At 41.4% G+C, this 26190-nt stretch overlaps 2 protein-coding genes across 2 annotated transcripts in view; one reads left to right on the forward strand and one right to left on the reverse strand.

The window, feature by feature from the left end:
• Positions 1–21944, reverse strand: part of PTCD2 (pentatricopeptide repeat domain 2) — a 281004-nt gene extending 259060 nt beyond the window's left edge. The window contains exons 1-2 of the mRNA XM_078675279.1: positions 21759–21944; positions 3708–3800 (exon numbers count right to left, since the gene is read on the reverse strand). Coding sequence (XP_078531405.1) covers positions 3708–3800; positions 21759–21861 — 196 coding nt within the window. The 5' untranslated portion in view covers positions 21862–21944. The remainder of the gene's footprint in view (positions 1–3707; positions 3801–21758) is intronic.
• Positions 21945–22063: 119 nt separating this feature from the next.
• MRPS27 (mitochondrial ribosomal protein S27) overlaps positions 22064–26190 on the forward strand; it is a 331096-nt gene continuing 326969 nt past the window's right edge. Inside the window, exon 1 of the mRNA XM_078675280.1 lies at positions 22064–22183. Coding sequence (XP_078531406.1) covers positions 22099–22183 — 85 coding nt within the window. The 5' untranslated portion in view covers positions 22064–22098. The remainder of the gene's footprint in view (positions 22184–26190) is intronic.

Consider the following 26190-nt stretch of genomic DNA (forward strand, 5'->3'; position numbering starts at 1 on the left):
TTCTGTAGCTATATTAATATGTCCATCGGATTTGCGGACTCACTTTTATAATATCCTATTTAGGTATGTACTGTCTTGATTTTTATTCTGTACTTTTATGGGTATTTCCCTTTATCCGAATAAAGAATTGATTGATTGATAATCTCCCCGTGCTTAACATAAATGAATGTATCCTCATGCAATGCAACTGGGCCTCATGTAAAGTGCCCTGATACCGGATACGTACGGGTCAAGTTCGGGCTATATAAAAACTCTGCAATAAAAAAAATACAAATATGAAAAAAATAAGTAGCAATAGAAGGGATTAAATAGAGGTAAATATGGAGTTAAGGTGAAAGGCTGACGAAAAATATATTGAAACAACCTGGCATCTTGAAATGCCGCACTAGATATTGTTTGACACCAAGTAATACAGAACAGGCATTAGTGAACTAGAAAATGTAGAGTTCCAGTCCCACGACTCCTTTGGAGATGACTTGATAACAGCAAGACAGCCACAATATTGATCTTCCAAAGCAAGTGAATTCTTCATCGTGGCAGGGGACCAGTAAATATGGCAGCTGGTGCTTCTCTCTCATGTAAGACTTATTCAGTTTACAATTACGACTATGGCTGCTACATTGTTTGAAGAATGGCATCGACTATGCATCACACAGTGATTGAGCTCTACCGGCTGCTGCAACTTACACACCACTGAAACTGATGAGTCGTCTAAATGCAAAATACAGGCACTTCCTAGCCTTCACTGATGATCTGATTCTCTTGTCACACGGAAAGACCTTGTACCTGTTTCACCACCCCCGTTTCATTGATGCATTATCATGCCACTGTGGTAATCGAATCTCTTACTTCCCACACTGAGGCATTAGTATCCATATAGAACGGACTGTGGCTGTGAAATAAGATCCTTTCTACTTCCAAGGGTAACAGAGACTGCATCCACCGAAGCTGCATTTTGGGAAGACACAAACATTTCCCTGATTTTAGGTATTTGGAATGTATTCTTAAAATTCTTGAGGGCAATAGAGACAACCTCTGCCTTTTATACTCTCTTGAGCCGATCCAGAAATGGATTCTTTGATCCGAAATCAAGACTGAAAGTTTGTTTTTAAAAACAAGAGAGATGCTCTAATGTCCATTTCAGGCAGTAAGCGGAATATACTCCTTCATTGAATTGCTACACATTTACCTATTGGATCAACCCCATACTCACATTTCTCTTAGTGTGAACATGGAGGAAATGGATGCTTCGAGATACATGAACAGAGTAGCTTTATGGTGATTTCTAGGGTTCAGTCATCCTGATAGCCAGTTGAGCGGGGGGGTGGGGGGGGTACATTCTTCTGAGATTCCTTAGGCTGATGAAAGCTACACCTCAACATCTTTGACAAATGATTCACAGCAGAGCATAAAGGCGGTGGCCTGGAACACAGCTTTCAAATCATGCAGATCTGCCTCTCAGATTCTGGGCCCACTGCCACGGCTTTGTATATATTAATATATAAATTATTTCACATTCATTAAAGTTCCTTATCTGTGGCACATGGTGCTTATAATATCTGGATCATAACAAATAATGGAGACGCGCGCGACGCAAGATGGCTGCTTCCTAGTGAGCTCTGGCACTCTCTCGCCCGTTTTTCCATAATAAACACCGATTTCTTGTCAGTATTTCGGCGAAAATGAGGTCGCTGACTTATTTTCACCAGTGCCTGTGGAGTGAGGTGATTTCTGGCGTTTTTGGTCGGCGAAAGTGGCGTTTTTCTTCCTTCAGGTACAGCCAGACTTGTCAGTCAGGAGGGCGGAGCAATCCTTCAGGAAAGGGCCTGGCTTGGGCCTAGCCACTCCCATAGCCCATTCTAGCTGCTGCAACAGCTCTAATAAGGATTTCTTCACTGCTGCCTTATATTTCTTCCCATTCTTTCTATATTTTACATTTTTTTTTATCCTAATATAAAAAAAGGATAATAAAAATACTAATCATACTAAAAGGAGGCAGCAGGTTTCACCTCCGCCAATTAAATCATTGTATTTCACAGTTTTTGTAAATTTCATATTTTGATTAGGTATTTTTGCTTATGAATAATGTTTCTGTATTGTCCGTTTGTGTTAATTATTATGAAAATTCAATAAAATATTTTGAACTCAGAACAAATAATGGTACAACGATTTGATCAGAGGAAAACTGAAGAAAAGACACAATAGCCTCACCCTTGGAGTAGAACCTAGTGGAACTCTGGCATGGGTAGGAGAAGGCTGTAAAAAGCATGCTACAAATATACTTTTTATGGCATCTACCATCTGAGGAATATAATAAACAATGGATAAAGAGGTAGAAGCAGTCTTACTGGGGTAGGATTTGCTATAAAGGGAACCTCTAATATCCAGGTCTGCTCAACCCCCAGCGTTGCCTATCTACATTGATGTAATTATATTCCTTCCCAGCACTGGTACATTGAAAACAAGATGGCACTGGCATGTGATCAAAGGCATTTTTAGTTCAAAATGGCCTATAGTAGACAATGTAAAAATGCGGGATGTGATGGCGCCCTGAACAGTGGTAACAGAAAGAGTCTTGGCTAACTCCAACTAAAGAGACAGCTGCTAACTTTTGCCAAACATGACACCAAAAAAAGGATTGTTAGAAATGGAGATCTGGGTCTTTGCAGGAACCAGGTTTTTTCCATCTGCTTCAAGTGACGTTTTAGAAAATATTTCATTATCCCCAAGTAAAGCAAGCACAGTCCATAGGAGTACCGCGTCCATTATCAGAAGATAAATGCAATCTGAGGTCCAATAAAAGGGTGTTAGGCTGACTCACTATGTCCTACAGAGACTGAGGCATATTGATGTCCTTATCACTATGACAAGGTGCTCCCAACTGATTGGGACGGGGCAAGAATGCATCTATGAATTACACTTATACTTCAAACTATATGTTTCAATGATGGGTTTTATGGATATTTTAAGTGAGTGTCAAAATGTCAAAAGAAAACTAACTCATGGTTTGAATGATTAGGTGTTTCACAGAGTGCTAACACTGCACTTTACAGCCATTGCAAAGCTCTCCGAGACCCTTCAAGCATACAAAAAAGGCACAATGGAGTATTCAGACAGTTCCAGTAAACAGCGCAAGCATTAAGCCATACAAGGGATGTGTTGGGATGCGATAGTCCTTCCTAAGTGGAACCTGAAGCCCTTCTGGTGACCCTGAAAAAACCCATAAAACCTAGTTCAAGAGCCAAGTAAGCTGCATGTGACTAAGGACACATTTAGTTGAGATTAGCTTTGGTCTGATCGTACTCTTAGTTTTTATGATCTGACTTGTCTTGTCGGTTGATAGGAGGTGGAAACAGCCAATGTGGGGACAGTGGAAATTAAGAGTACTGGGCTCATTTGATGCCAGTGTTCTTATGTAAGTGGTGCGTCCGTGTTAGCACATTCCCGCTCTTTCCATAAGCTGTAGTTGCTAGCCTCTCTGAAAAGAGGACTTCAGTCTGACCCAAACAAATAAATACGAGCTTTATGAGTGTCTAGGCTATTGTTGTGAGCAAGTGAGAAAAGTAATAAAAGCTGTGTGTAGAAGTACTGTACTTAATAATTGGGGAACAATCAGGGGAAAGTGATGATTTTTATATATATTTAATTGAAGACTGGTCTCTTGAATGAGCAAAGATATACGTTTCAGGACAGTAATCAGTGCTTACCTTTGTTACCGTAAATTTGATAGGCAATTGTTACTTTCTTCTCTTGAAACTCTTGCAGTCGTAGTACATCATCTGTCAGTAGGTAGCGCATTGCTGGAAAACAATAAGACCGAGACACATGAGTGAGATGCAATAATACCCAGTGCAATATGTGCAAATCGTTCAAGGAAGCTTATGATTCATATAGTAAGGATTTCTTAATGTGAATTACAATCCTTTATCTAACTGCCAAACCTCAGTTCTGGAGAGCATCCAGAAACATGTTGTGCGCCATTGTTAAGAGTTACAATAAAACTCGCATAAGGGAGGGGGAATGTTTTAATGTCAGAGAAAGATGGATGCGTGAGTTGAGAGCTCCGCAGTCTACATCCACCGAACAATTACTGTCCAATGGCAGTCATGTATGTTTTACTAAATGATGCTTCAGAGAAACTGTACTGAATGTTGCACAATAGTTTAGGAAAAAAAAATTTAATTCACAATTTTTGTGTATGTTTTGTTTTGCAATAAATAATCAATCTTACGTTCATGCTTCTGCATGTAATCCGGGAAGACTCCGGAAGGATTATATGAAACCTCAACCTGTTACAATTTGCAAACATGTGGGCAAGCTGAGCTCACGGCTAACTGTATTTCCTTTAAACGCTCATCCTACTAAAAATCGTCTTAGAATTAATGAATTACGTATACAAGTTTGAGCAACTTATGCAAACAGATTTAAATGTTGCCTTAAATGGCAGGCAATTCTCTTTGAAACATCCATATATCAAAGAATTTCTGCTGCAGTGACGTTGGGCCTACTTGCCCATACAGAAAAACTTGTAGCCTTTGACCCTAAACAAAATGTCTTGGGTGTTAGGCCATAGGAATGCCACACTCATGACATACGAATAATAGGTATGTCCCACTAGCACAGGAGCAAGCTTGGGTGTCAGTTCTGTAGGCCACCTCGCTACACATGCATAGTTATGGGGCTTTCGCTGCCAGATTTTGCAAACTACAAGAAAACATCTTTGGCTACAGGTTACCTCTTATCCTTGCAGTGAACATTGATTAGTATCTCTCTCCTACTGTTCTACCAGTCTCCATCCTTTGTATTCCCCAAGCTGCTTTTCAAACGTGTTTTAAACAATAACCCGGTAAACTTATGCAGGCTGCCTGGGTGCTCCTCTGAGGGCTGACGCTCAAAAAAAGAGTCTTAAAGGAAGAGATCCTTGGGAGCCACAAGCACTGCTGAACAACTCCAAGACTGCAGCTACAGAGAAGTTATACTTTCACCACACTAGATCTGCTGGTACTTGGGGCCCACAGTGCAATGAAAACCTAAACAAAACTTACTTACTAAGGTGCACAGAATGTAGGCTCCACTGTTGACTAATTGAAATGATCACGGTTGTTGAGATTGCATCACACCATCAACTCATAAAAACATTCCAGAAAAACAAAAAAGGGAATCCTACTATTCCCATCATGAACCTTACAGAACTTAACAGCTTTTTGGCTGTCATGTTCCCTCCACAACAGCACACTGAGTGGATCTATAAAATCAGCTTTCACCTCATGTTTGTGGGTCAGTTCTAGCCAGGAAATCTATAAGTAGGTACATACTATTTAAGACTCTGATACCTGGATGCATTTCTACTGGCTGGTTAGTCAGTACCATGCATTACACAACTAAAAGCTTGTTATGCATAATTGTTATGTCTATCTTTACTGCTGCAAAATCCACTTCACGGAAGACAGGCTGATCATCTGCTCCTGGCCAACAGCTGGTAGTAAGGCAACACTAACTTACCTTATTTACCTGACAGAATAATATTGGAGGAGTACCACATTAGAAAAGCTTCTCAGTTTTCTCCTGGCAGACGTTAACTCCCCACAACACAGTCCTGCAGTTTATACCATTGAGCTCTGTAGCTTTCCACTCATGAGCTCACATACCTAGTGCTATTGATCCAAGAGTACACAAAGAGCTTTCATCACAGCCCTGTGACAGATTTCAAGGGCACCTATCCTTACACGTCATTTCAGTGAAATAATCTTTAGCCTGTTTATACAGATACAATCCTAAAAACGCTTTAAAACTGTAAAATCTTAAAACTGTGCAATTCTTACAACCGACCAGAAGCAACTAAATGTTAAATCCTAAAACTACCTGTAGGTATATTAATCTTCTACCAACAACACAACCCTAAACAACCTTCTAAGAAGTAAGAATACCAACAACTTGAGCAGAACAACCCCACTAGCCTCAAACATTACAACAACCCAACAGTTAAGAGCTACAGTTCTACAAGTGCACTGAAATGCTGCTAAGCACTGCAAATTGGAATGCAATAATATCTTTTTTTAATGAAAACATTTTTTTAAGTTATGGTTCAGGCTCAAACACGCAGAATCTCTGAAATACACCATTTCTGGTTAGCAACACACACAACAACTCGTGCCACCCACCATGTTATTTGCTTGATAGCTCTTTTTTGATTCTGTGCCGTTAGGACATGGAGTTTTGAACGTGGCGGATGAAATGTTGTGGTGTGAGTTGTGTGCACTGCTAACCACACCTATCAAATTTCACTAGTTTTGCACATTTGATCCAGAACCATACATCAGTTTTTAACTCTTGTTCCCAAGCAAATTCCTTCTTTTTTTAATGACACACTTCATTTCCAATCCTGCTGCGCATGTTCAGACCCTGGACCCAATCCCCACGGGCAGGCAACCCCCACAGAGGATGGCCTTTGGCCAGGCCTTGCACCCGATCACCCATGAGTAATCAACCCCCGGTGCCTTAAATGACCAGACGTGTTTTCTCATGGAATACATTGAGGCTTACGTATCTGAAAAGGCCAAATGCATGAAAAAAGCGGTAATATACCTGGATGACTCTTCAATCCGCAGCTGATGATAAATCTTGTGGAGGTCAAGTTTGAAGAAACACTTTGCACCATTCAGCAGTTGTAGCATGTCCATTTGTTTCGGGGTTCAAAGTATGTAATGAAACTGGCTTTCAAACATTTGAAAGCGCAGTCAGTTCTGAAAGTTCATACATGATGTCATGCATGCCTGAACTAATAAAGTGCACCAGGAAGCTCTTATTCCTATGCTCATCTTTTAAAACCCCGGCAACACAAAGTTTACAATTCTTGAGCCAGCAGGCTCAATGCAGCCTAAAATTGCTCATTAGTCTTCATTGACATGGGCAAACAGCTTGTGCGAACATAGCTGACGAGGCAGAAGAAATGACTGCCCAGTCAACAAGTAAGGACATCTCAGGCTTTGCTTGCCCACTGTGGAAGTTATTCGACATTTTGAATTATATACCTATTAACATGGAGCTATCGCTATTGAAATGAAATTGTTATGCTGTGTTTTAATGTGTTTTTCTAGCTTACACTAAAGTAGGCCTGAACTACATCTATAAAATATGGCTGTTTGTTCTTAATGTTCATTGTGTGTTTTCATTTCTCAGCAAAATGTGCACTGTTTATTTGGTAAGGATTGCTCTTCTCACAAAACTATAGTGGGAGCATATTTGTTTCTTTCAAAGCTCATCCTGCCTACTCGCTGAAGACTGTACAACCTTGAGTCTTTCCATTGTTTACTATAACACATTTGTTCAGCCACTTTCAATTACATTAGGTCAGAAAGCGTTTAATATATTTAAATTAGGGGATAGTGCCAACATGGTAGGTTTATATGACATTTTAAAATAGTGAAATTTGATTTGCTAAAATAATTATACTTTTGCTCGCACCATGCTGACGTAGTTTCCATAATTTGTTTATGGCGACATTGGCAATATAAACCCTAGAATTTGTGGGTGAGCCAGAGACTTTTGGGTTTCTAACAGGAATGCTGTCCGATTCACTACTGGTTTGCTGCACCTTTGGGACGTAATCAGGTGTTTTTAATGCAGTTTTGTACCTACATTCTGAGAGCTTTGAATCTGGTCTCTAGAGACATACTACCTCACGGTTCTTGAGGTCAATTTCACTCCAGCAAACTGGGTGCCACTGTTATGTAAATTATATATAAGAGACAGCACGCCCACACTACCACCGAATCTCCATCAAGGCTGAACAAAGCAACCATAGGCAGAAGGAATACAGCAAAGACACATTTAATGAGAAACTAAACAGTACATCATAGTCAGTGGGTTGTTGTGACTAACCATGATAGTTCATTAAGAGTTATTTTATAAACTATGTACATATAATGTGTACTGGTAGTGAATCATCTTTGGAGCTTAGCGGGAGACATCTGCTCAATGCTGTAAGTGGTCCAACCCTAGGCCTCTGACAGCACTTACAGAAATATAGGCACCAAATTCAGTATCACCACATAAAAGTCAAAAATGCATTACTGTGGTGACATTTAGCAGGAAATAGGGTGAACACCTCATTCCAGGTCATCACAGTCACTATTGCCAGTCCTGGGGGCTCAGCCCACAAATTACTGGCTCAATGGAAGCAAACCAAGATGACAACACCCAGAATGCAATAGGTTTTCACATCAAAGCCATGGCCTGGAAATAGTATCTGTGATTACATGGACTGGGTTTAAGTTCATTTATTTTTGCATAGTTCATTAAAACCATTGCAATAGTGACTCTAAGAAATTTCTTAAACATCATTGTTAAAATCAATTAAAAGCCAAAAAAGGAGAATTCATTACAGTTTAAAATCACAGTTAAGTTGTGCTAGTTAAGGAAAGTCTTTGTGTCGCTGAGTGCTGTAAAGTGCTTGTCTCAAATTTTCTTTGCTCCAGCAGTGCTTGCCCATTTGTCGCATCGTTCAAATTGAATCTGCCTATTGCAAGATTTATCCCTCTGCTGCTGGTAGGCATCCTTATTAAGGTTCGGCTGCATACTTTTGCCCATCTGCTAATCAGCTTGCGGCAGTGGGCTTTGTGGAGCATTTTTTGATATTTTTGGCATTTTTTGATCAGCCACCGTCAGCGATTTTACCAATCTGCAGTTTAGTTGGATATTTGTTGGGTCTAAGCAGGATAACATAACTGGGGTAGTCAGGCTCGCAACGGCCAGCTGGACAAAAGGGTTTTAGCACCCTCTGTCCTGTGTATTAGCCTGGGCAGCAGCAGCTTGCGCTGCCGTGGTATAGGCTGGGAAGTGTCTTATCTCCATCACAAGAATTTTTCACAGGTCTTTAAAACACCATCTATATGCCTTTGTGAACTAGTTAGAAAGGCTTTTTTCTCCCTTGTTCCAGTACACCCTGGCTCTCCACTTTACTTTTACCATTTCACAGTAGGGCTGCCACCTTTCCAAAAGAAAAATACCAGCCATTTGTTGCTTCAAGAGCCTCGCCTGGACCCTAAAAAAAGACTGTAAATACAAATGCATGCATTCATTTGTAACATTACTTTTCTATCTTTGTTTCATTTAATTATTAGTTGTGGATGATTAATTCAGCCCTAGAACAGATTTAAAGTGATTTCTATTTATATTTGATGTTTGAAGTATGCACAGATCAGTGCTAAAAATACTGGCTTTAGGTGATTTTGCATATTTTTGCACTGGCTGGGACATCAAAATACTGAGCTGGCAACCCTAATCATGAGACTGAAAGTTTGTTGCAGGATCAGCACATTATTTATTTCCTCCACCCTCAATCCCTAATGGTTGTCATAATAGCAATAGCTCACCCTTCACTTTCACATTCACCCTGCACTCACAGTGACCACACTGTTCTCCATGCACTCACGCCATTCACCCTCCTCCTACACTGTACTCACACAAGCACACCACTCTCCCCACCCACACATGACACAACTCAGCTTTTACTTTCACTGCTCACCTTACATTCCCAGCAATCATACTGCACTCACACTGCTCACCACGCACACGCTGTTACCCTGCATTTACACAGTTCATCCTCCTCTTACCCTGGGCACACACAAGCACACCTCTCACAGCAACTACATTGCACTCATGCCACTCACCATGAACCCACGCTGTTCTCCCTCCACTTATCCTGCGGTCACATGAGCACACCGCTCACAGTGATCACACTGCACTCACACCCCTTACCATGCACTTGCGCTGTTCATCCTGTATTCACCCTTCAGTCACACAAGCACACTACTCACCCTGTACTTGTGTGACACTTCACTCACCTGTCACTCTCACTGCTCATTCTGCAATCTCACTCAAACAAGCCCATCATTAACCATGCATTCATTTGTTTGACTCTACACTTTCACCTGCACCCAAACTTATATGGGCACATCACTCACCCTGCAGTCACTCCTCTCACCCCACTCTCGCATTGTTGCACTGCACACCATGCACTCCTGTCACTCAGACAGCTCTCTCTTTACTCACATGGGCTCATGACTCACCCTACACTCACACCACGCAAACAAGCACATCACTTGCCCTGGAGTCACCCTGCACTCCCTCCTCTCAACTTGCACTCATGTAGGGACTCTGTTCACCCTGGCTGCACACAGAATCAATAGTCTGCCGGAACTCATAGGGATACCATCACCCTGTACTAACTCTTCTCACCATGCATTCACCAGTCGCTCTCACAGATCATCCTTCACTCTTGCCGCTACCACTGCACCACACAGAAGTACACTACTCACCCTGCATTTACACTGCTTACACCACCCAGCACTCACTCCTCTCACTCTGCAAAACACATCCTCTCACCTGACACTTACATGGGCCCTCCTCTCACATTGCATTCATTCAGCTCACCAGACACTCACATTGGCACATTTTTCACCCTACACTTGCACCACTCATACTATTCACTATCACTCGGCACGTAAAGGAGCACTCCACTTACTCTGCAAATATAAAAATTACACAACTCATGAATATACACATATTTCTACAAAGCCACTCACAGAATACCTGCTTTTTCTGTAGCACTAGATGCCTACTTAATTCCACCTGAAACAACGGGGCTGGTGCAAGAGGGAAGAATTGGCTGAGAATTTGAGATGGCACAAGGAGGAAGATTAGGGCTGAGAGGTAGGGTGCTGGATTGAGGATTGTGTGACACCTTCAGTCAGTCCCGACTTTCCATTCACCACAATACTTCATTCCGGGACATCCAGGTTTTTTTGTATTGTAAATTGGTTCTGAAAATCCCAAAATGCAAAGTGCTACTGGATAAAATCTATGGTTGCCGAAGAAGTCAAGCATTTCATAAGTTCAGATGGATGCTGTGATAATACAGGTTAGAAAGTGGATTCATTCATTTGCAATACGGTAACTGTTTGAGCCACATGTGAAACCAAATATAAACCTTGTACAGCTTTTTAAGGAAGTCCACTTTTCATTCACATCATTCTGCAACAAACATTGACAAGGCTATATATTATTATTTTTGATAGTGTATACAAAATATGTTTTCATTATGTTTAATTAAAGTCAATGCAGGTATAGCAGAAGCAGCAGGGCAAGTTTTCTTGAAGCTTTTTTTTCTGTTGATCACATATGGTCAGGTGACTGATGCGATGTGCATCCAGACCTAAAAAGTTAAACTCTGAAGCATGTGTTATCTAAGGTGTTTTAAATAAAAAAAAGAATCGCAAGACTATACAAGTATCTTAACTTTTCCAGACTGATGCATGGAGTTATGTCAATGGTTGCAGGGTTTTAGTCATTATCCAGAAGCAGTGCAGTGGTTTTATTACACTCTGCTTTATTCAAAAATTACATTGTTTTCAATTATTGCCAATAATCTTGCACAGTTCCTATCTGCACCCACTCTGACTTTGATTCATTGAAATCTTATTAAGTGGATGCCAGTGACTACCAGGAGTTAGGTAGTGCACAGTTGTCCTGTCAGAATATGTATCCATTCCAGTAGGGCATAATCACGCAACATTATATTTTTCCTAAATTAATACTGGCTCACTTAGTATGTGTTCATTTCGTACATGTTTAGTTGACTCCATTAAATGTGTCATTGCATGGATACTAAACTGATGCATATTTGGGCTTAAGTGTGAAATCATTGCACTCGCTATATATGCTTTCCAATAATTGCCCATGTCTGTACAGCAAACACCACTGCTCAACCTTTATATGGTGAGCAGCATGGAGGTTTAATTTTCTTTTCTTCTGCGGAATAACCCAGGAGTAGGTAGCAGGAAAACCTGACTGGAGCCAGGAACACCATGAGACCTGATGCGTACCTTACTTTAGTATAACCTGCCCTATGTCCTGGAAAGCTGAACTGTGGCCTAAAGAGTAGACAGTGGTTAAGAGACCTTAACATGAGGCAGGAGATCTGAAATGAGAGATCGGATGATGGACCTCAAGGTCACAAAAACAGACCTGCTAAAAGAATTCACAGAAAAAAGGTTCCTCCAACCACAGAACTTGAAGCGGCAGGGACTTTGGACATCCAGATGCCTTTACTGCGTAGTAGAAGGTCTCACCCCTTGCCTATGCTGTGTGCCTGGCACACCTGCATTGCTTCCAACCCTTCAAATCATTTTAGACCTCCTGCTTCCCTCTCCATTGCTCAATCACAACGCAAGCAGTGGTGTACAGTTTACTAGAAAACAAGTCATGAAAACAACCACAACCTTTAGCCTCACGACCACACAGTATTTCATCAATGCTGCAAAAACTTGGAGGCCAGCATGATCATCGGCAGGCCCATGTCCTGTTCATATCTGCAAGAATATCCTTATTGCTAGGTGTAGGAGGCTGGCTTAGTATATGGTGTACACTCATTTAAGTGAAGCACTTTGCACTAATCTAAACATCCCTTATGGTGGTTTTAGTGGTCTTAGACAACCGTAGAAAGCTCTCTAAGTGGTAGCTGCAGACAGCAGGCTTTAGGATTAATCCAGGACTGTTAAGCAGCTTATTTTACTAGATCTAATGATGTAGTGTAGGTTAAACAAAAAAAGAACCACACAGTGTAGTTATAAAAATATGTATATTACACAACACTCACTAACACATTGGTATATATCCTAGCCGGAGATATCAATACAAATACAAAACAATGCTCCAATTGCAAGAGGTAGGTAAGCACAATAAACAATTGTCTCCAGGGGGAGGCCAAACACTATACTAGGAAATTTGAATGCAAACTGCAACCGAAGTTGGGACTTGGCCCAGGAGACTCGGAAGAACTGAGGACCCAAGGAACCACCCAAGTTAAGTAACCAGGAACCCCACTGAGGCTGTGTGCAGAGTGGGAACACAGCTGCATACTCAATAGAAGTCAATGGGAAAGTCGCTGTTGCAGTTCCAACAATGGAATCAGTGTTGGGGTATGATCCCAATATGACCGGTTTAAGTGCAGCCACAATATAGTTTGACATCTCGTAATGACTGATGTCCACTATATGTATTAAAATGGCTAACCACACTTACAGGGACTGGAGAATTGACTCAGGGGTTTGTGGGGGGGTGTCCTGCTCATGCAAGGGCAACCTCGCACTTATAACCCAGCACCCTGCCTTCAGGATTGAAAGGCCTGCCTGAGGGGTGACCTATAGGTTTTTAGTGTAGTGACATCATATATAAGGAAACTTATATCTGTCATAAGTGATGCTAGCACCAGCTTACACAGGATGCTATCGCAGGCCTGTAGTCACAGTTTTGAGTGGTCTTTCATGGGTGGCATAATACATGCTGCAGCCCATGAGAGATCCCTGGTGTACCTATGCCCTGGGTACCTTAGTACCATATACTAGGGACTTACAAGGGTACACCAGTAGCCAATTGTGGAGGTACCAAAGTACTTACCATAGCAAATTTAGGGAGGAAGTATAGTGTCTGGGGTCCTGAATAACAGAATCCCAGCCAGACTAGTCACAAAAACATACTGACACCAGCAGAAAAGTAGGGGTAACCATGAAAGCAGCCCCTACCTTCCTGCAATAGCTCTGCAGTCAATCCAGCCAGAAATAAGACCAACTCATTGGCTAAAGGTCTATTCCCAAAAGAACTCCCTAAATCAAAGAGGGATTCAAAGAAAGGCTCCTTGTAACTTCTGGTTAATAACAACTGTTTCTAGCCAAAAAGACTGAAAGAGCGGCTTCAAGACAAGTATCTACATTCAGCTGAGAAAGCAACCTTCGCTCAGATTACCAAAACAGATTCTGGTATGGCTGTGGCACAAAAGCAGCCCTGACATCCACACGAGATGACAAACACTGCAAAAGATTCAAATGGAGAACCAGAATACCCATCCTTGACCTCTCCCTTGCCTTTGATTCTTTTCATCTCTACTGGGAATTTTTCCCAATCTTCCTAAACAAAAAACTTTACATCTGTATTCTAACTAGACCATTACCATTGGGGCTGGCACCTCTGCCCATAATACTCCCTACAAGCCAACTTTTCTTGCCAGTTTGTCAATAACAGCCTGGTGCATTCCTGCATGGATGTGACTTAATATGCTTTCGATATGGGAACTACTCAATGTGACACAGTAACAGTAACTATTGTATTTCTATTTAGTGTAACACAGGTGTATGGCAGTGCATTTACAGGCAGCAATATTGCCAACTCATTGCACACAATTAACCCAGAATGAATTAATGGTATTTTTGGAACTAAATCTGTGACTTAACAGTCACATACGTAACGTGTGGTAACCAGGGCCGGACTGGCCGCTGTGGGCACCAGGCAACCCCCCGGTGCGCCGCAAGGGTGTGGCCAGTTTTGGGCCCCGGCAAAGAGCTTGGTCGCACTCCCAACCTCCCCTCCCCCCCGGGGGCCGGCCGAGTACTTTGCCAGGGACGGTTTTGGTTCCCAGTCCGGCCCTTGTGGTAACCCACTAAGCAGTACTGAATATGTAAAATAATAAATGCCATGGCCCAAAGTCTTGCTTAGGAGCCTGTACCCAGCAATTTCAAATGTTGTGAGAGCCAAATACCAAGACTGACTCAATGTAAATCTAACGTGTGCCACTTTCAACCACCACCGGGCACTCCCTGTGCTTTTTTTTGGTTTTGCAGGTTATTTTACATCCTTGCTTTATTCCTTGGTCACAATTTTGCCATCTTTCTCCTGTTCCACTTGTGGGTTCTCTCTCTTTTGTTCTATAACAGAGTCTGATGAGGAGGAAACTGTGTGTGGAACCCTGAAAATTAGTGCCAGCGGGCTCCGACCGGCTCAAATTGCGCACTGCTACTAAGTGAAATATTCCAATACCTGTACATAGGGGTTGCCTTACCCATGAATACTTTACATCTCATTGGGTAAACTAAAACTGTACCTTCAGCCAACAGTAGGTCAGAAGCATTTGTATGGACTTGCAATGAGGTACAGTGTAAAATCTACAAAGATATGTGTGAAATACTATCAGGTTTGTCCAGTATGTTTAAACTGCACACTTTGTCAACTCTTTTTCCTCATATAATGGCTATGAGGTTAGCTCCACCCTCATTTCTAGAAATGTTTGTCCTGCCCCATTGCTTTGAGCAGGGCCGACTTTTTGGCGATCACCTGGTGCTGACTTTGGTGGAGGGCACTGTACTTAAAAATTACTTTTGGTTTAAAAGCACATGAACTTTCTTGTGCATCCAGTAGTTTTCAAGCAACAATAAAAATGTCAAGATAACTCTGGTGATTAATGTTCCTACTGGTGAGAGATCGAATTTTTTCTAGTGACAGTTTAGACTCATCATAAAGTAGCGCGGAGGGTTAATGTTCCTGCTGCAAAGAATGTGTACCATGTAGATCACAGAAATGAGTGTAATCGAAATATAAGAAGCGTTATCAAAAAAATTGTCAGAGGTTATAGAGAGATGATGCGCAGTGTTGGAGAGTGGTAGTGAGGGAAATCAGAGAGAAGGTCATGGGGAGGGGGTGCCAATAATAACTGTCACACCAGGCTCAACCAGCGCTACTGGCCCAGGCTGTGAGTGTTAGCAGTCCCCCCTCCAAGGCCAGCTCTAGGTCGGTACGATCGGTGCCACTTTACCGAGCGCTGACTTTGGGTGGGGGCATCATTTTTGCAAGTATATTCTCATTTTGAAAGGACCTGCTACTACGTTCCTGGCCATCAGCAATTTTCAGGCATCAATTAAAACGTCAAGATAACTCCTGTCATTACTTGTCTTCCTGGAAAGAGACTGAATGTTTGTCTTGTGGAAGTTTTGTCTCATCCTAAGGTAGCGCAGAGGGTTAAAATGCTTGCTGCTAAGAACTTGTACCAAGCAGATAAAGTGCATATAATGTAAACATGTCAGTGGCTTACTGCTTCTATTAGAGAGCTCCTTTTGTTACTTGTCATTTATAAGTCAAAATCCTAATATAGAATATTGAGACATTAACTGTCAAAGAGCTGCATGCAAACTGCAAGGTATATATATTAGAGCTATATGGTTTTTTTGCCCAATCTTTCATTATCCTAATCTTGCCAAAAGGGTTCATTTGGGTAGAAAACAATTCTTATTGTTAAAGAGAACCCCTAAAAATGATGCCACATTTTAAAATCGGAATGTATGCTTTTCCAGAATAAGGACTCAAACTATATTGGCTACCAGTATCGCGGACATGCCACTACACCTTGTAATCTTGTCTGATGTAATATTTCCTATACACTGATTAAACACATATGTTTGCCTCTGTGTGTGTGTGGTGTAAAGCGCTCAGACACCTCACACTAGAATGAGTGGTGCTAAAAAACGAAATGAATCTGAGAAACAGTGTATGGAGACTTGAGGGGAACTGTTAATGGGTGCTAGCGAGGGAATCCGCGGCAGAGGTGGTCATTGGCGAGGTGGAGGGGAGCCAACAGACATTGTCGCACATGGCGCCACCAGTGTTAAAGCCTCCCCCCCCCCCCCCCGAAATCCGGGTTTAGTTGCGCCCCTGGTGGTGCTTACCCTAGTGTGGCAATCGTATCCTTTCTCTGCATTTTTATGTTTATTAAAGAACATGGAGTTATCTATGTCATTGAAATTGATCTATGTCATGTAGAATTTACGGATAACAAACATTGGAAAATTTCCACTGAGCCTTTGTCTGTTCAGGATGCTCCTATGGGACCTTGGGAGAAAGTTTCCATTGATTTCTCAGGACCGTATGATTGTTTAGGCAGAGAAAGTAGATTTTTGATTGTTGTCCTTGACAATTATTCAAAATGGATGTATTACACGTTTGTTGAACATCCCAATACTGATGAAGTTATTTTCTTTTTAGAACATCTTCAGAATTGAAGGAGCACCTGTGATTCTTATGTCAGATAACGGAGTGCAATTTGTGTCTACAAAAATGTTACTTTTTTTCTAAGATTTAGTGTTCATTCTGAGAGGGCACCGTTGTATGGTCCTAGGGCCAATGGTCAAGTGGAGAGGACCAACAGGTTCATTAAAGAAGGGATCCAGACTGCATTAGAGAGCAAACTTGAGGTTTTTGATTTTTTGAAAGAAAAGGTTTGGAGTTATCGTATTACTCCAAATGCCTACACTGGAGTGACTCCTTACTTTTTGATGAGAAGTAGGCAAGTCAAAACGTTCTTGAGACCTATTTTTGGAAAGAGTGCCAAAGTTGACACTTTAGAGTCTTGCATTGCTAAAGCCAGAAGTAACATAACTGATTCTCGCATTTATGGAAATCTTATCATGACACCTGTCATAAGGCTAAAAGCAGAAATGTTGAAGTAGGTGATTGGGTGTGTGTTATCAAAACCTCATTAAAGTGTAAGGGTTCGTCTAAGTTCACTGTTCCTTTCAAAGTGGAGAGAGTGACTGATTCTGCTGTTTTACTAAAGGATAAGGGTTGGTGGAACAAAAGCTGTATAGTTGTACTCAAACTTGGGTAGGAATGTTTGTTTGGACAGGAATAGGCTGTGGATGCTGGTGTGTAGTTAGAGGAGAATGGAGTAAAGTGTATTCCTGCTCCTGGTTCACTAGTTGTGGTATGGTTGCTGAAAGTTCCAGTGGAAGTAACAACAATCCCGAGGATCATCAGGTTGAACCTACCGTGGAAGTATTCTACCGGGTTCTTCTGATGAGGGTAATCTCGTGTTACAAAAGAGAAGCACCAGAGTTGCAAAGAAGTTTGATGATTATATTCTAGAGTGATTCGTTTTTATAAAAAAAAATAAAAAAAACATGCATGTGGTAATCGTATCCTTTCTGTCTTATGTTTATTGAATAACATGGAATTATCTATGTCATTGGAATTGAACTATGTTATGTAGAATTCACTGATGTAATGTTTGATAACTTAGAATTCACTGATGTTAGAGCCTACGTTTGATTTGTGGCAGAAACGATTGGAGTTGGCTAGAGCTGGACGCTTTGGCTCTTGCACCAGTGGGTCGTTTTATGGCATTTAAATAAATATTTTTATATATTTGTTGACTCCATCGCTTCTTTACACCTAGCCCGAAAGCTGGTACTAGTGCAGCTTTCCAGACACAGTACTGAATGTTTTGGGAATTCTATGCAAGGGGTAAAAGTATACTCAAACGGCCGAGTATTTACAAGCATCTCTTTAACCACAGTATACTTGTTACATATTTGATGCGGCTTGTTGATGCCGTTCCTTCAACAGGACATGCCAATTCCAACGATTTGCATAAAGTTATAGGATACAGTCAGCGCTTAAAATGGGCAGGTACTGTCCGGTACGGACTACCTGCGATTCTTTAATATGAAAGGGAGAGGACTTGCACTTCTCAGTACTTCTGCAATACAATTAATGGAAAAGAAAAACAGGCACTTCTCATGAGCACACCAACACAAGATAGCAGTAAGTCAAAACAAGAAAATATGTAACTTAAGTATGTATCTGGATATAAATTTCAAAACAAGTGATAGAGAAGTTCTACCTTGTGGAACATCATCTAAGTGTACGAGTTCCCATCAGTCAACTCACGAGACCGCCCTTCATCATTTGGGGACCGTCACGTTTCAGAAAATCAAGTATCCACAATAGATTGGCAGATGTTATAAGCCTAATCTATATCAAACATAAGAGGTAAGCGTGTCTGTGGATGACTGAGTAGCAGTGCAAAAGAAAAAGTGAGAGTGAATCAGTGAACAAAAAGAAAAGTAATTGTTAAGATTGGGTAGTGACAGGGGAAAAAAGACATTTATTCTGTACCCCTTCAGTCCCAAAGTATAAAAATCAGTGCAAAAGTAGTATAACAAAATAACTACTAGGGAGTATCTTAGGTCGACATGTTTCTGCAGACTGTTGGAGCCAGGTGGTCTCCCGCTGCTTCTTCAGGACCATTACATGCTACTGCTTTAAAAAGAGAAATTAATATCACCTTAGACGTGATCTGTTACCATCTTCCTGACTTCATGGGACAATCATCCAAGGTGGGAAAACAGATACATACAGAAGAAACAAAAGGAACACACATGGCACTATTATTATATGCCTGAATCATAAAACTAATACAATTCCATTCACTGGCTGAAATACTGACAACCACTACTGACAGTTTGAACTTATCATAGCCTTGCCCTGCTCACTCACCTTATTGGCAGGAAGGAATAACCCCACCTCACCTGGATTCAGCTCAGGTACATGGAGCACCGCTCTGGCGGAGGGAATAAAAATGTATTTACACTGAGGAAATACAACACCATTAGACTGCAGTGATTGATCGGTCTGTAACAACCAACCAGTCAGCACCAAATATTTTCCATAAATCAAAATGTTGTCAAATAATTTCGTTAATTGTCGCCAAATAATCTGTATTGTGACAATTTGCTAGTTAAAATACAGTCCTCACAAGCGGGATTGTTGGTGTTTAAAACAACTGCTCGTTCACACAACACTCACCGTCCCTTTATATAGTATATATATATATATATATATATATATATATATATATATATATATATATATATATATATATAGCCCTGGAGTCATGACCTGTGGCGACTGTACGACCGTTTAATCATCAGGTCTAATCATCATGACTTGTAACATGAATTAGTCTACCATCGTTGCGAATAAAGCACTTTTCTCCGGCGAAAACTACAATGCCGGCCCGTGGAACTACATTACCCGGCTCTCCGAGAGTGGCTCGCTTTGATGACGTCACACGCTGTGGCAACACCGCCCTCGGAAACAATCAAAATGGTGATTCCTCTTTGCGTCGGTACCTCCCCAATAGACAGCCCAGAGGGACGTCCGGGGTACCGACGGAGAGGTTAGTATGCAGAGGGACTTCCGGGGTACCGACGGAGAGGTTAGTATGCAGCGGGTTTGTCACTCAGTACGTCTTCTTCGATGGTCGATTGGCAATTTGCTGACATAGCGCGTAGTAGGCCTATCAGTTTGTATGCCTTCGCCGATGGGTGGGGTTGCGCGAGGACGCCGATTGAGTAGCCCAGTCTAACTGAGCTTAAGAGTTACTACGATCTAATAACTTTAATTTAAACATAACGAGAGCGTGCTCGTTTACATGATGTTAGTGACAACTTGAGTAGAGCATGGCAAGCTATATACTCATGAATGATGTCATTTAAAGGGACGGTGAGTGTTGTGTGAACGAGCAGTTGTTTTAAACACCAACAATCCCGCTCGTGAGGACTGTATTTTAACTAGCAAATTGTCACAATACAGATTTGGCGACAATTACCGAAATTATTTGACAACATTTTGATTTATGGAAAATATTTGGTGCTGACTGGTTGGTTGTTACAGACAGATCAATCACTGCAGTCTAATGGTGTTGTATTTCCTCAGTGTAAATACATTTTTAATCCCTCCGCCAGAGCGGTGCTCCATGTACCTGAGCTGAAGCCAGGTGAGGTGGGGTTATTCCTTCCTGCCAATAAGGTGAGTGAGCAGGGCAAGGCTATGATAAGTTCAAACTGTCAGTAGTGGCTGTCAGTATTTCAGCCAGTGAATGGAATTGTATTAGTTTTATGATTCAGGCATATAATAATAGTGCCATGTGTGTTTCTTTTGTTTCTTCTGTATGTATCTGTTTTCCCACCTTGGATGATTGTACCATGAAGTCAGGAAGATGGTAACAGATCACGTCTAAGGTGATATTAATTTCTCTTTTTAAAGCAGTAGCATGTAATGGTCTTGAAGAAGCAGCGGGAGACCACCTGGCTCCAACAGTCTGCAGAAACATGTCGACCTAAGATACTCCCTAGTAGTTATTTTGTTATACTACTATTGCACTGATTTTTATACTTTGGGACTGAAGGGGTACAGAATAAATGTCTTTTTTCCCCTGTCACTACCCAATCTTAACAATTACTTTTCTTTTTGTTCACTGATTCACTCTCACTTTTTCTTTTGCACTGCTACTCAGTCATCCACAGACACGCTTACCTCTTATGTTTGATATAGATTAGGCTTATAACATCTGCCAATCTATTGTGGATACTTGATTTTCTGAAACGTGACGGTCCCCAAATGATGAAGGGCGGTCTCGTGAGTTGACTGATGGGAACTCGTACATAGATGATGTTCCACAAGGTAGAACTTCTCTATCACTTGTTTTGAAATTTATATCCAGATACATACTTAAGTTACATATTTTGTTGTTTTGACTTACTGCTATCTTGTGTTGGTGTATTGACGTAATTAGGGGTTATAGCAGTTTTGAGGTCGGTAAACTTCCCCTAGGACCCTCCTCTCCCTGTGTTTTTGTTACTTCTCATGAGCAAACAGACACTCTGATTAGTAAGTACCTGCACTACTATATTTCCATTTAAAGCACACGGTACACAGTGCAAACGCGCCTGGCGACCCAGTACATAAGGCGCCTCGGTTTAGTATCGCTGTTGCCATTTGGCAGTTAACACACCGAGTAGTGGACACAGATTCAGCACTAGGTCAGTCCCAAGTTCCCAACAGCATTTGAGCCTTCGCTACTCCTGAGCAAATATTACAGAAATTGTGAGCATGGTCCAGTCCAACAAGTGCACACACCGTGCAGAGTTCCATAGCAAACAAAACTGAAAAGGTGGAGTCACAGAAGGAGTAACCGGGCTATCCGTCGATGCTTTCACCATACCAAATGGTTTACAAAAACGTTTCTTCAAACTTTGCAGTGTGAAAGGTCACGGATTAACAACGCAACTAACACTTCACTGTCCACTTGTTACCTCCATGCGGCCGCCTCCAACAACTGTCCTTGACCTCCGAGGTGCCACTCCCGCACCCCAGCAGCGCCCGACGGCTGCCGCACGCCCACCGTGCAGCCGCCATTCTGCCCCCCTGGGCGGACTAACTCAATACTGTTTTCAGGGGGGTGGACTGGGACACGTGAGAGCGCGGACTAACTGCTCGCCTGTAATCCCTTTTTGTATTTGATAACTGCGTCCGCTATACTGTTCCAAACGCAAGCCGTGCAGCTACTTTATATGTGTCTTTAAAGTTCCCACGTGAATTTCAGAAAAGTAGCCTGCACCTTCGTTGTCACGTGGGCACTTAGTACATTCCAAGATGGCGGCCTCCATGATGCGGCGGTGCTGGCTGTCAAGCCGGGGTGCTTTTGCTGCATTAGCAGCCCCTCATCCTCTGTGTGCAGGTAACGGACTTCGGTTCACCACAAGCAGCCACTGTGCCTACTGGGTGACCAAAAACGACCTCTGCGCGACTCCTGTCCATTGCATAGGAGACCGATGAAATGATCCCAATGCCCTTGTCCTGCTGAGCTGCTTTATTGAGAAAAGAGTGCATTTCTGTTTGTTTTAGTTTGTAATTGCTGAAAAAGAGTTCTCACGTTGTTTTATTTATGTTCTATTTAGCTCTGACATTTCCCAACACCTTTTCATTTTAGTTTCAGTGTGCGTGCTTATAATGTATTTCTATAGGCTATGTGTCAGCCCTCTTAATGGGTCTAGTGTGTCATTCACATTCTTCTGCCCACTATAGCATAGAGCAACGGACAATCCACTTCAGCCATTGGCTGACTTCACAGTGAGTGGCACCGTTCTGCTGTTTAATAAGGAGCAAGCACACTCACACAATGTATTTCCTTTCTGTTTCAGGGACTTCTGTTGCAATGTATATTTTTTAAAACAAATAACACTTTAAAAAAATAATGTTGGCGAAGGCTGGGCAGCTCTCCAAACAATGTTTTGTTTTTTAAACCAAGGCAAAACAAACATTGACAAAGAGGCAGGCGAGGACACACTGATTGGTTTTGACAGTGCTTGTTTGTTTATCTGCGGACTCTTGTATTTTTGCCCACCCATAGTCTAGAGTACAAACTTGTTTTTCTTTGAGTTCATGTTTTGTAGAGCTCTGGATTATCTGCTTCCACTTTGTAACATTGCACGACTATGCTTATTTGTGTACCATTATTTGTGGCACTGCTTTAAATCCGTTCGTTCACATTGCTCATGATGCTGTGTGTATACTTGCCCATTCTTGTAACCTCTATTACCAAAGTAGCGGCAACTGTTAAATTGTATTTTTATTTTTAATAACTCTTGTTCAGATTCAGGAAAGCATTCATTTAGTATTGTGTGGCATGTTATTTTTCAGAATTTGTAATAATGAGATTTCATATATAATACACGTTTTGCAAATGTTGTTCATGTCAAGAGTTGAAACGAAATCAATTTGAATAAAAATGTTGTTTTGGTACTATAAATTACATTCTTGTTCAACTAATTTACTTTAATAATTTGAATTTTCTTAAAGAATTTAGCAACTTTTTTAGTCTCTGATCACAAACACCAGGAGTCCTTCTCTGACCACTCCAAATTTCAGGAAACGTTCTCTCAGTGGGTGATAGCTCAGTTGATCACATTGGGCATCTCAGCAATACATTTTTCGTACACTGTTTTGTAGTGTAGCCTGATTAGTCTGCATCAGAGAGTGGTAAACATAGTCGATGACTTTTAGAGCCGATAGATGAGATTGAATAAATGAGTCATAGGACACATTGATGAATAACAATATTAATTTAGGGTTTGGCCTGCAATTGGAATAAGAGACTTGGATACTCACTGAGAAATTAAGCATGAGGACTTGAGCCTTTCTGTCCAAGTTGATATCGAGCGTGCAAACTGAGTTGTGCGCCTAAACTGCAGGGGTAAAAGTCCTGTGACTATTCATGCCTCTGCCCACAATATATCAGGAACAATACCCAATAGGGTTTCTGGGGCAGGCAGAGAGTATGGGAATATCAGTGTGGCACTCGGTGAACACTGTAATAAGGACAAGAATCCAGTGTTTATTAATCCATTTGAATTGTGGAATTGTTAGTTCTGGTGTGTGATTAAAGTGCATTCTTCTTACCTAAACTGTAAGCCTTTGGTTGGGCACTGAGGTATTATATCTGTAGGTTTACTATTGAGTTCTGAGTTTTTGTTACCCCACACCTACTTGAGACGCCTGTCGATTGCCTGCCCTTGCGGCCCTGTGAGTCCAGTGCAGAAGGGGTTTTACTTGGTCCAGTTTGCATAACCATAATAGGACAAACCCCAGAACATCAATTGAAAACAACCTTAACCATCATGATTGGGGCCCAGTAGCCCCTACCTGCCCTAGAGCCCCTGAACGGCGTCTGACAATTGGTGGCAAGCGGTGTGAGATCTGCAAGTTCCAGCTGTCTTCAATCGAACAAGAAGTCCACGTTAAGCACAGCATTACCTAGACAACACAGTGGAAGATACAAAGTTGGTGGGATTAGATGTCGATCTATTTGGAGAGAATGTGCAAGGCTTCTGGAACCAACAATAGGGATATTTTTGTTTGCTTTGTTGAGGAGTATTTAGAGAAAATGTCATAAGGAAGTAACTGTGATGGACTCTAGAGAGGGTGCTATTATTGAAACATTGAAGGGAGTGATTCAGCCTCTCTTAGTCCCTTAGCCCAGGGGTTTTCCTCAAATACACCGAGTGTGTCCATTTGTTTACTGAAGATAATCCCCCCCACCCCACCGAGACCCCATTTCTCATTTCAATTGGTCTACTGGAACCAATTTCAGGAGATATTACCATGATGGTGGATTATGACTGACTGAGATCCTGAGCTTGCTGTTGGCACTCCAAAAGCTGAGGAAGAGGAGAAAGCCAAGGCATTTGAGATGGCAAATTTGAGTTCAGCTCGCCAGAAACAAGAGAAACAGAGGTTTTAGAGACAGGTGGAATGAGCCTGTGAGGAAAGTAAAAGGGGTCGAGTGGAGAGGTAGAAATAAAGGTATAAAAAAGGAAGAGAGAGAGGTGCTAGCCTTACCGAAGAAAAAAACTCGTACTAACAAAAGAGCAACAGAGACAGCTACAACTGGGAAAGGCGATTCCATCTTTAGCAATACAGGACCAACCAATGTTCCAAAAGAGCTTGTAAATTGTATGTGGAAAGCCAGGATATTTTGTGAGTTTGTAAATTTCTTGTTGAGCCTAGACTTTGCCTGATGTGTCTCTAGGTCTACCCCTTTAATGGCTTGTTTGCCTTTGAAGGTACAGAAGTCATTGGGGGAATGCCTGTATCTGATGAAATGAGCTCTGAGCAACGAAGGAAGCTATGATTGGATGGTTTGGGCTGAAGACAATTCCATACTTTCAGATTTTTAAAGCCAGCAAGAGAGCGGATGGTTTTCTCTTAGAAACTTGGTTTAATCTTGTAAGACTTGACAGAAAAGGATCCAGAGAAGTTTGCAATGTTGCTTGACAAGTGGTTAGCTAAAGGGGTTAACAAAAGACCGGAACAGAGATTTGAGTTTACTTTGGAATGATGCACCAATAAGCTTCAAATCCACAACAAACGAGAGTAGACATAAGGATAGGTATTCCTTTTTATTCTGGAACAGCATGAATTTAAACCAAAGGGAGAGAATAATTCTCAACAGACTGGTTCCAAACTGCGGGTAAGGGCCAGGGTCCAGTCAAGTCAAACAAGCTTTATTCAATTTCATATATGAATCATAAAAATTGCAGTTAAACAGACATCAGTTTCACAATTAGTACGATTTATATGAAAATACATTATCATTTTGGTTAAAACAGTTGTCCCGTAAGATATTCTGAAAAATAAATAATTACAAAATTATATATAATACGGATTTAAAACACAAACTCTCCCTCTAATCCATAACTCTTTCTGACTGTTATCATTCCTTTAATAAAATCGAGGACACAGTAACAGATAGCAGGAGAATCCAGAGAAAGGAGAAACCCAAAACCTTCAATATAAGAGATGAGCCCTCAATAGAGGTAACAAAACTCTCTCTCTCTCTCTCTCTGTCTTATACAGGGCACAAAACAAAGTAAAGCGCAGAGTGCTTTATTTTGTCATGTTATGACATGGGCACAATGGAAGAATATTTGCCCATCCTCTGCTGCGTGAAGGCGACCAGAAAATGAATTAAGGACAAGCAGAACCTAGACCGATTAAATCTATGTTGGGGGTTTGTAAATAAACTAAGAGATGGTTAAGGTTCCGTAACTAACTCACCCTCAGTCAGATGACTTAAAGAACTCTGCTGATTCAGCAACTGTAAATGCTTTGCACACACTCTATTTTCATAAGCTGTTTTAAGAATAGATGTTGCTTGCTGGGGTAGATTAGAAGTATTGAGATAAA

This window comes from Lissotriton helveticus, chromosome 2_1 (genome assembly GCF_964261635.1).
Source record: "Lissotriton helveticus chromosome 2_1, aLisHel1.1, whole genome shotgun sequence".
Taxonomy (NCBI): Eukaryota; Metazoa; Chordata; class Amphibia; order Caudata; family Salamandridae; genus Lissotriton; species Lissotriton helveticus.